Source organism: Alosa alosa, chromosome 5, assembly GCF_017589495.1.
Source record: "Alosa alosa isolate M-15738 ecotype Scorff River chromosome 5, AALO_Geno_1.1, whole genome shotgun sequence".
NCBI classification, from domain to species: Eukaryota; Metazoa; Chordata; class Actinopteri; order Clupeiformes; family Clupeidae; genus Alosa; species Alosa alosa.
In genome coordinates, this window is record NC_063193.1 from 13,204,677 (window position 1) to 13,216,971 (window position 12,295).

The window sequence follows — 12,295 nt, forward strand, 5'->3', positions numbered from 1 at the left end:
CTTGTATCAGTTGCAAATTAGAGAATTATTTTTGAGCTATTTGGCAAGTTTAGAACAACCTTTCAAAATTGGTTTCGCGGAGCATGTAGATCTCTATGTGGCTCTGTGGTTTAGTGGGCAACACTGCACTCTTGTGGTTACATGTAGTTATTGCACTCTGAGTAACCAAGTTTCCGTTTGCCCTATTTCCATTGGCTCCAGGTGAGAGCGGCCTTCAAGCACAAGACCAAGGTGTGGTCCCTCACCAGCAGCTCCATACGCAACATCAACGTCAAGCCCTTCAACTCTGATGTGGTGAGTCCCAAGAGAAACACTGCCATGCAGGGGTCCATTTCCCAAAAGCATAGTTGCTAACTACGGTGCATCTTCGGCGGTAGCATCATTGCCAAATGTAAATAATGCCAAATCAACCGTATTTGAGTCACACGTAAATGATACAGAAATATGGTGTTGATATTTGGTCGTATTTCAGTCACATTTTAGTAAGAGCTAACAAATATGCTCTTACTTTTTAATTTTCCAAAATTAAAAACGTGATATGTGACAATATGAATCTTAAGTGCACTCACATTTGGTAGTGGTAGCGGTGGTCACATTTGGTAGTGGTAGCAACTATGCTTTTGGGCCTCTTATGAAAGACACTCTGTGGTAGAACAATACTACCAACCACAATCCCTTTACACCATCACATGTCTGGTAGAAGAAAATTGTAAAAGAAAATCATCTCAATGGCCCTCACAAATGCTAATCTATGGCTGTGATATGTGTTTTTTTTTTTAATTCTCTTTTCTTATTTTTAGATGAATGGCCCCAAGGGTGTAAGTCCAACAAGGATGAACACGTGGGACAAAAGCAGCAACTCAGCCAATCGTATGGACCTGTCTGCCGTATAGGAGCCAATCCCTGCCCTGCATCTGTCATGAGGTGGGCGGCCAAAGTGAGAGATAGGAGAAGTAAACACTACACAACCATCCTCTTTGCCTAATGGCGAAACACTGGCTCATTCAAAAGCTTCTTCATGTTTTAAAACCAAAATATATGTCACTCCTTTGGAGAACTTTCTCTCCTCTGTAGATGTTTAGATAAGACTGTCTGGAAAAGACTTTTCTGATCAACAAGGCTTGGAGTCTACACACTACTCCACAAGTTGGAGTACTTTTGAAGACACTAACATGGCTGATTCGTCGTTGTGTCAGCAGCCATATTCTCTCCCTTGAATAAATCCTCCCACGTTTCTATCTGACCAGCCAGCGCTGTGTGGAGAGAGCTGACGACACAACACTTTGTGAAGCAGCCCTTTCTCTCTCCTGCCCCCTGCTGGTTATCTACGACCCCCCACAGGTCCCTTGAGGGGGGGGGGATTTCTTAACACTCCAAAACATCAGACCAGAGGGACTGAACACAGTTTTGTAACAGATGCTCACACATCCATGAGGTGTCCACAAGAGAACACTTACTGTTAACGTCATTGTATTTCAAAACCATGCCATGTTGTTTGTCATTAGTCACTGCTACAACAACGGATGAATTGTTGGATTTGACACCTATAATTGTGTATAATTGTGGAAACCCCAGAACATTGGGAGTGTTGTTCTGTCGATGATAGTTTTAATCTGTTCGTAATGACGCCTTCTTTGGATTTGTCTTTGTGAAACTGATATTGTGCCATACCCAGCCTTAGCAGTTATGCTTCGTCACTTTTTTTGTAAAGTTAAAGTGTTCAGTTGGGCTCAGCATGGTTCTTGTTGACTGGTGCAGACACATAGACATTCAACCTGTGGACTCCGTGGAAGGTTGTCAGTTGTCATGGCCTTTAGCTACCATTTGCTTTGATGCCATTTCCAATTCCTTCCCCTGAGAATACACTGTGGATTTGATCCACATACAGTTTTAGCTGGACACTGCTAGGCCTCATTTTTGACCTAGTTCATTGTGGACTATCATTTCAAAGTTGAAGTTGATGCTATAGAGCATAGATCACAGTTATAAATGCGACCAACATCATCATTATCTGATTGTGTACAACTTTAACCAGCAGCAATAGGCTGACAGAACCAACTCATAGTGAAATATACCCAAGTCAGTAAGAGCAAGCTGATGGCATGACAACCCAGATTGGATGTTCAGTGCAGGATGGAGACTACAATAGATGATAATGAGTCAGAAATCTTTACTTTTCAATCAGCTGCATTTTTTACCTTCTCTTCAGCACACTCAGCTACCATTCCCCAGACCATGGGTTTGATCCGATGAAGGAAACTGCATAGCATCAAATAATCTACATGACAATCACACACACACACACACACACACACACACACACACACACACACACACACACACACACACATCAAATTTTACATACCATTTATTGGGCATCAGTCCTCAATTATGGATTCAGTAACAAAACCATAAACTGTCAAGAAAAGTTTGTTGTTCACTGTATGTAATATTTTGCTAGTCCTAAGTATAACCTTTTCTTAGGTAGTTACTGTAAGGTTAGCATCTTGTCCTTTATTTAAATGCTTTAAATTTAAACTTCATGTAAGTTATTGAACACAACACTACACTACACTACATTACACTACACAGTATAATCAAATTATCTTGTGAATAACCACATGGTCATTCCTTCAGCCTGCAGACAGAATGATGAAATGTGAAACTCTGTCCCTCCCAAGCTGACATGCTGTGTCATCAAGTTTGGGACCATTTCTTCCTCAATGATGGGATCATTTCCTCCACACATCCATTTGAGTTAGTCCACAGTTTAAAGAGTGAAATCAACAGTAAGGTCAATAGGATTGTTTCAACAATTTGGTTTCATTAACATCACAACATCATGAGTAGTCATTTTTTCATTTAAAGAATTACAGTACAGCATTTGCATCTGTAAATGTAGTTTACAGAACTACATATGCATTTGCATCAGTACATTTGCAGTGCACATCCTAGGTAACAAATCTATGACCTTGGTGTTGTTAGCAATTGGTTCTATTGGTAAATAACAACAACAGTTCATTTTTGCCATAGTAGCCTATAAGGTACAGTATGGCACTACTCAAGTTGAAAAACATATTTTGTAACTAAGTGGGATCTACGTCAAGGATAATGTTTGATATCAAATGTAATTGTGCCAAATAATCTTCTTTCATAATTGTAATCCTCATGTGTGGATTTTTTGCAAGTGTTCATAAGAAAACCATCACTGAGGAAATGTCTGACCATCCTATCAGAACGGCAAAACTGATACAGTAGAGATCCATTTTATGATTTAGAAAATAATGTTCTGAGAGGTGTGACATGAATTACATGTAGGTACCTCATCTGTCTATGAACTGCAGTATTTCACACTTTCCTGTCATGAATGAACAACCAATGTGAGTCACCCACAGTCTGTGAATTGTTTTGTTGATAATGTTATTTGTACTGAGTTGTAGTTATTGTTCTGTGTCAAAGATTTTTATGTTTGGGTCTTCCATAGATAGGGACTTTAATTCAAGTCCTACACACATACAGTAGGGCCTATTCCACATGACGTTCTAACTTTGTTGTGATCAAAAGCTGTTTCAGACCAATGCCTGTTGTAGTACTGAGTGTAAAATCACATTTTTCCCCAGTTGTAGGACTTTACTGTACAGACTGTTTGAGGAGTTGAGTTCTCTTGTTTTTAGTATGTCAGAAAATGTAGAGCTTCCTTAATGTTTATCACAAGCTTGTACATTTATTTCTCGCACTGTTTGTGACCAATATCTTCTGTATTGCCATATTTTAAATAAATGAAACATTTGTGATTTTTCTAGTCATTATTAGAGTTTTTGCCCATTGCTTACTAACAATGAATGCTTAGACCAAAGCTTCAAAACCTGAACTTATTGTAACCATACCTTTAACATACCGTGCAGATCCCAGTATTTTGTATAAAGCACTAAAGAGTAATTCAAATGGTGCATGTGTGTATCATTTTGTTGCAAGAGTGACGTTTTGGGAAACTTTGACATAGATGTGAGTTGTTTATCTCCAAGTGCTATGTCTTCTGTGGCTTGTGTAGAGTTTTGACATAATGAGCCAAATTCTGCAAAAAGTGTGTAAGCAATTGGCAAAAATTGTAAGATGATAGAATCACTGTCTTTGGATAATTTTATGTGAAGGGATGGGTGGAGTAATTGTCCTTTCTCTTTTGTTTATATGACATAAAACTAAATCAAACACAAAAGCCATATATCCCAGTAGTACACTAACAGTGATATATGCCCTGAACAGTTATTGTTTTAATTTACTACCCTGTACTATGGGTAGCCTATATTTTCTTTTAAATGTGACTGGAGAAATGGGAATGTTTTCTAATGAAGAGATCTTCATAAACAATTCCATCTGAAATATAGACATGAATTAAAGTTCCAATGTTATCACACAAGAGTAACACATGCATTAAATCAACAAAGATGCAAGTGGATTCTTGGAATCTCACATACACTATGCTGTACTAAATGGACAATGCCTCTCTAGGCAGAGCTCCCCGAAACCCAACACACTGGCTCATTTTACAGCGGGTCCACAGAGAACACAGCTGATGTAATTCTTCCACCTAAATGACGTTTTCTTTGGGCTGAAAAAAGAGTCTGGTTTGTTTGAAATATTGTGTGCCCAAACAGGAAGTGAGTGTTGAACTTCTCCTGGAGGATTTGAAGAGGATGTGGGGATGGTGTTGTTGCTACAAAACAGGTTTTTGTCCTCACATAACAGTCCAGTCACAATATTTTTGAGAAGACGGTACAGACAAGTCTTCTTATTATAAAAGTCTGTATCTGTGTATCAGTGGAATGTCTAAAAAGTGACCAAATCTAATGATATTACAGAGCAGAAAGTGTGATAGACCACAGATTCACACAGTCCAGGACAAACACTGAAATACACTTTTCATAAAGTCTGAATACATTTCTCATACCAACATGACAAGACTTGTGTCAGTTTAAATGTTAACCAAGTCCTCTTCTTTCAGTAAATTCAATGATTCAATGATTTTTATTTGTCACATACATAGATATACTGTTGTTGTTACTCAACTTTTCTGTGCAGAGGTCAGGCTTGTGCAAAATTCCAGAATTGAATTGAAACTGGCTCTTAAATTCCAATTCAATTATTGAATTTCACTTGCATTTCAATTGAGTAGCAAACAGGAAGCAGAATTAACAGAGGAGGGTAAAGTGCAGTGTGTGTAAGTGCAGTATGGCATGTCCATGTAATGTAGTTTACAAAGTTTTCTATTTGTTGTTCAAATGTGTGTGAATTAAATACAGCAATCTCAACATTTGTGATGTTTAGGTGTTTTGAAACCTATAAGGAAGTTGTAAATCTAACCCCTTTGCAAATAAATAAATACAGGGCAGACACAAAACAATTACTGTTTTCCACAATTGCTAAAACACATTTTTTGAAACCTTCCACCCTTTTTCTCAAAACTGTAAAGACAAACCCCCATTCTCAAACTACATTCACAAAACCTCTGTCACTTCTTGCAAAACTGAACTATCAGTCTCAAAACAGTTTTACCTGTGCTCAAAACCAAACTATGTCTTTAGATAATTCACAAAGCAATCAAACTGAAAACACTACTGAGCAGTCAGTACACACTACATTAAAAATGCAAAGGTGCTCAGTGTTCAGGGCATGGTATATAGATCCAGGAGAAATGTTCATTGTTTACAATACAGTAAATGCATTTTGCCACTTGTGGTTACCATTATGGTCAAGTGCATCACGATGTGTTTTATTGCTCGAGAATATGTTTAGAGTTTTGCAAAAGAATCAATTAGATCAGCAAATTGTGTTTTACTAGGTGAAAACTGTTCACCCAGTAAAAAAAGTGTCTGCTAAATACAATAACCATAACCATAAAGCTGTGACATTTCACTATAGCTGTGTGGTTGGCATGGTAAACGTACAGTAACCATGGCAGCAGGAATGTGAGTGTTTTCAGGCCCACTCCTGAGGACAGCGCAGCACCTGCACCAGCTCATCCTCTCTGCTACCTGGCTCAGGGTCTGACTTGTAGCCCCACCTGAAATCCACACAGGTCAGTCACCGCTTGGGAAATGTATTTATTCTACACTAGAGGTTTCAGTCTTCATATGTAAACAATATGTCTGTGAGTGTCACTTTCCACTCTACTCACAAGGCTGTAGGGGGCTGAGAGGCAAACAGGGTCTCCATCTGGAATCCTGGAAGCTGGAGACCAAACTTCAAGCCTTTATCATACAGTACATCAGATTGAACTCTGTGTACCTGAAAAGGAACTGGAGATAAGATGGAGGTCTCCCAAGAGGAGGTCAACTGGAGGTCTTCCAGCAGAGGAACAAAAATATTTGTATTTCACTCATCCTTCCGACACATCTGAACATTGTGTGTGAGAAAATTGAGTGAGAAGTCAAATATGAATATAAAAACACAATGATGATGAGGACAAGCACAGCAGCAATAGGTATTGATGACAGGAACTGCACATTGTCCGACCTGCCATTTCGAAGTTGTTTCCATGCTATCTCCTGGTCAGTATAGGTATCACACATGCGGCCCTTTAGAATTGGAAGGTAGGCTGGGAGGATGGTGTTCGCACAGGATTCTAGGAAGCTGAAGTTTCCCTCCTCCTCAGAAGTGAAATTATCGAAAAAGATACCCCAAGCCCCCGAGTTTCTCCTCAATGTGGGATGAAGAAGTACTCGTCACACCTGTCACAATTACAGTCCTTTTACACCTGAGTGTGCTCTGAGTGAAATGTCATCCCATTGGTGAGGGCATCATGATATACAGCTAGTGAAATATTTGTGCCTTCCTCACCACTTCTTGAAGTGTGGGTAGTAGCTGGCATCGTGTTTGTCACACATATCTTTCAGAGTCTTGTGGAAATGGGTGGCGTCCTCTGGCACCAGATAGGAAGAGTTGATGTCCATCACACCGCCATACTAGCCCACCTCAGCACCTGAGGAACACAAAATGTAAGACATAATTTCATTGGTGGAGCTGTGTTTTCTTCAGCTTAAATCTTAATGACTTGAATTTATGCCTGATTCACACTGCAGTACTAACGGGGACACCCACCATTGTTGAGTTTCATTACTATGAAACGTAGGTTGAATTTGCCAGCTGGCACGTGGGGGTTCTTGGCATGAACTACACAGCTCAAGGAGATACCCAAGAAATTGTGGTCTTTTGTGAAAGCTGGAAATATGCACAACGTTAAAATACATTTTCTGGTGGTATGTTTTTAAAGAAAAATGTAAAGTAACCAAGGGCGTTGTGTAAGAATGAAATGTAATAATTAGATCTGTGAATAAGAGTCTTGTAACACACACAAAAACTTCCATAAAAACAAGCATACCGGTAATATACCAAAATTTAAACATAAACCCACATAATTGTTAATTACGAGTCAATCATATTGCAATGTATTGTTACTCTTATTGGGGGTACTTATTCAGTTTCAACTATATTCACAGAGACACTTTTGCACTTCCAGGTGCTCAATTTCAATTGTTTTGAGGTACACAGTAATCAAATAGTTGTGAGGTTGCCTTTTTGTTTTTGCAATGGGCTGTTTCTTAGCAGTCTAAGCTATGGCTAGGAGCTAGCCTATCTAATATTTAGCTTAGCAACAATACACATGCAACCAATTTCTACCTGCTGTTATTTTGAAAATCTAGCAACCTGTCTCATGCTTTAGAGACAGAATCAGCATTTCTATGAAAGCATGGCTTCTACTCTTATTATTTAATTATATTTTTGATTTGAGAAAATCATAGTTGAATATAGCAGATTGAAAAGATTTGAATTAACATAAAACGTACAACGTAAAACAATGACATCATGGTTACATGGTGACTCTTGTCTGTTGGTCTGCCAGGCCCCCCATCACTACTGTAGGCCTATACAAATTTATTTATTTTTAGATTGATTTAAGTATAAGTATAAGTATATATACTCTTTTGATCCCGAGGGAAATTTGGTCTCTGCATTTATCCCAATCCGTGAATTAGTGAAACACACTCAGCACACAGTGAGGTAAAGCACACACTAATCCCAGCGTAGTGAGCTGCCTGCAACAACAGCGGCGCTCTGGGAGCAGTGAGGGGTTAGGTGCCTTGCTCAAGGGCTCCGGTTACAAGTCCGAAGCACGTAATAAGCTTGTAATAAGTAATCTTGGCTGCCTGATGCAGATGCTCAACCACAGCCATAGGGAGCTTCCCAGTTACTATGACAACACGTCCCCCTTGGTCATTACGGCCATTACACCTCCGCCACCTGGAAATACACACACCACATGTCCAGTGAATTCTGCTGTGCTTTTCTCACCTTAAAAAATAAGTTCAAGAGTCCTAACCAGGCCAACATCTACTTTTTTAAGATAATAAACAGAATACATGTAAAAAAGGACAGTTCTAATAAGCACAAAGAATACAGCACAGAAAATAGTGTAGAATTGCATCAAAGATGTGCAGAAAGAAATGGTACCATCTGACCCAACCGATACCTTCCGCACGCTTCCAGGTGTCCAGTTTGAACTGAGAGAAAGTGGAATAGAACATTATGTCCAATATTCCAATATGTGGTTTAATGTTCTGCATTTCTCATTAGTAGGTCACTTTGATACTAAAAGTATGATTATATGTAATGACTGTATGATATCTGTACTGTCCCTGTGTATATCTGTGTGTGACTGTATTTAGAGATAAGCAGGAATATTATGACTTTGCAGTGCTTCACTGTTCTGCATGGCTACGTCAGTAGCTATCTGCTCCGGATTGCCAGGCTGCCACTAATCAGGGTCTGATTCAGTGTAGTCCACGTGAGATGGGATGACCAACGCCATCTCCCGTCAGCCTGGAAGGATACTTAAACCCTATTGTCTAGTTAGAGCAGCTGATGGATCTTTAGGTGAAGTCATGCTGTCTCTCCCTTGATGCGCATCATTGTAAATAAACTCTGTTCCTGATTTTTCATACTATTGGTCTGACTGGGTCTCTATTAAATCTATGGTATCAAAATTACCATCAGAACTCAGCCCCCTCGATCTTCTGCAGCTCCTGTAGCAGCTCCTCCCAGACCTTGGCAAACAGGCGAAGGATGCGGTGGCCTGAGTCTGGGTTCTGGAGCTGAAGTCAGTGGGGATGCAGCCCTGGAAGAAAGACAGAATCTTTTCCTCAGTCATGGCCTCCATGATCAAACCTCTGAGTCTGTGATGGATGACTGCTCTAAACTGTCTCCTCTCTCTGCCGACCTCTATTTATCCTTGCCCAATCAGTTTCATTTACGTGTCTGATTTTTTTGAGGCCTTATTGAGCATTTTCTGGTTGGCATCTCAGGACCAATGATTAAGTCTATCTGTATTTGTTATTCGAGACAGCCTACTTATTTTTAAGCCCTAGGGATTTCCCTTCCAAAACAGTGCAGAGAGTCACGCAGGTGGAAACATGAGTCATCTTCAGAATCTAACTTTCAGTTTCTCTCATATAAGGGCACATGCATGGGATTGTCCCACTGGTCAGATATCCCAGGACTGCTTTCATATCAGTTCCATTCAGCAACATTTGATCATATTTCATGACAAATGGTACTGCATTTTACTGTATTAATGTCTCTCATGTTACAAAATAATTGTGAAATGACTTTGCTTATACCAACTTACCTGACCTAAAGGCTTTTTGCCCTTTACCACATTGTGACTTCAAAACAATGTGATATTGGGGATCAATGCAGCTAGCCAAAGTTGCTTTCTTTGTGTTGCTGTTTTTTTTTTATTTTCCCTAAATGTCCAGTAATTGCTCAGAACTGACCCCGGTTTGTTTTTTCCAGCAAATAATATGTTGTTGAAGATTGTCTTGAGCTCAAAATATCTCTTTTGATTGGTACTCTACATTAGAATGCCATGTGTTTTATCACATTTATGAATCCCAGGGTCAGTTGTTTCTCTCTGGTGTTATGTATGGCACATTTGCCTCATCGTTGTGATATAACTCAGAGTGGCTTGACAACTGTGGTGAAAATGCTGTGGTGAAACTGCTGCTGTCAAAACCTGGCAACCGATTGAGACATCCACCTGCACAATAACTTTTTTTCAGTTATGTGATTTAGATCAGAGCCGTATACGGATCTGGTTTAGAGCTGATACTTGAAACGTGGAAGTCAAACATAGACGTCTTGATAGAAGTTTATTTTGACCAAGTTGCCTTACAACACAGTCATGCAACATTACTTCCAGTTATTCACTGACGGGACAGATTTTCCTGCTTGCGCCTGCTTTCCTGCTGCTTGGGATAAACAAAAACTGACAGTAGCAACAAGTTTTTTTACTCTGGGGACATTATTCCTCATACGCTATTTGTAAATACCATTATGTGGGTATGAGTTAAATGCACTGAATAAATAATCATCTGGAAGGATGTCATTGAAGGTTTAATCATGTAGCTTAAATTATTTGACAGGACCCTGCAGTATATAATGACACATGCCACTGAGTTTTATACACAGAACCCCAGAATGTACGGTGGCCCTGATGGTTCAGCGAAATACAAATGCCACAACACGACAGCATTAAGCCACAACACTTGTCATTGGATGTTTAACAAATTACATCCATATACAACCCAAAATCAGAAAAAAAATTGGGACGTTGTGTAAAATGCAAATCAAAACAGAATGTGATAATATACAAGCATATTTAGCAGCAAAAGGACATATACAACATATGAAAAATTTCATTTGGACTATTTCATGGAAAATATTAGCCTGGCCCCGCCCACCTAGATCTTCTTTCAGGGAAACCTAGTCTGGAAACCCATAGTTCATTACTTCCCCTCAGACAAGAAAAATGTCAGGCCAACCAGCGATGAGGGGAAGACGAAACTGAAACTTATTGTGATAAACAGATGCAGCAACACCTGCAAACGTCGAAAAATGCAGAAAATATTTACAGCAAAGGTAGACCCACATACATTGTTTCCTGACTGTTGATGCTGTTTATTGTCAGTTTGTACATTTTAGGAGAAGTAACTTTAGTAGGAAGTAACGTTAGGCATCTCTGACCAATGTGATTGGTAAGGCTGGACCAATGATTTCAAAGTTAGTCCCCGTCGCAATGCAAGTGTTGCAAACGTTTCCCAATCGAGAATTCCCAAACTCTATTCACTTTGTGAATGAGTCTGGATATTTCCAGGCTAGGAAAATAGATGAATTTGATGCCAGCAACATGTTTCAAAAAAGTTGGGACATGGAATGTTTATCACTGTACTGCTTCACTTCTTCATTTAACAAAATTCTGTTTTGAGAATGAACCTTGCAGAAAAAAACAGCTAGAAACCAGCAACCAGCTGGTCTCTGCTGTTTTTTCTCCCAGCTCTTGCTGGTCTTTGCTGGTGTAGCTGGTTAGGCCACCAGGTGGACATGCTGGTGTAACCATCTGAGAAAGCTGGTCATGTTGGTGTGACCAGCCTGTCATATGGGATACAGCTTGTGTAAGATGGTCATGCTGGTTTGCTAGAATGACCAACATAAGCTGGCATGGCCAGTCAAACCAGCAATGTAGACCAGCAACACCAACTAAAATAACCAGTTTGAGGTGGTACGACAAGCAAAACCAGCTGAATTACCATCTTAAACTGGGTAAACCAGCTGAAGGTATGTTTTGGCAAGAGTTTTGATGGTCAACCATCATAGGATGGTCAAACAAACTGGTTAACAAGCTGGTCAAGCTGTTTTTTCAGCAGGGATTTTATTACCTGGATTATTCCTCAATGGAGAAATACTGTCTAAAGATGTGCATAATTCATTTTGCCATTATTTTCCTGAAACATTCAAGGTCTTCCCATGGATGGCTTGGATGGCAGTATATGTTTCTCAAAACCTGTATACATCATTCAAAATTGATTGTGCCTTGTCATATGTGCAAGATGCCCATGCTGTAGGCACTAATGCACCTACACACTGTCATACATACCGCCTAGATGAGTCTATGCTTTTTTACAGAATTGCACATTTTGATTGGTCTGCACAGGACCTTTATCCATGTTATTTCAGTCAATTTTAAACAAGCTCCGGCTCAGATAAGACTGTAATATTTCTGTATCATGTCTAAATACAATTTTGGCTGATGCATTGTAAAGTTTACACTAGTATTTCTGAATTGAGTATCGGGTCTGGTTTTGATGCAGTGCTATCTGAGGTCCAGAAGACCACAGCCATCCAATATTGTTCTTCAGCTCTATCCCTTGTTTGCAAAGATTTCTCTGGATTCTCTAAATAG

At 39.5% G+C, this 12,295-nt stretch overlaps 1 protein-coding gene across 5 annotated transcripts in view; it reads left to right on the forward strand.

Annotated features, from left to right (window-relative positions):
* adgrd1 (adhesion G protein-coupled receptor D1) overlaps positions 1-3,794 on the forward strand; it is a 67,614-nt gene extending 63,820 nt beyond the window's left edge. For all 5 annotated transcript variants that reach the window (XM_048244005.1, XM_048244008.1, XM_048244006.1 and 2 more), the window contains 2 exons: positions 202-294; positions 801-3,794. In XM_048244005.1, coding sequence (XP_048099962.1) covers positions 202-294; positions 801-893 — 186 coding nt within the window. In that variant the 3' untranslated portion in view covers positions 894-3,794. The remainder of the gene's footprint in view (positions 1-201; positions 295-800) is intronic.
* The last annotated feature ends 8,501 nt before the right edge of the window (positions 3,795-12,295 follow it).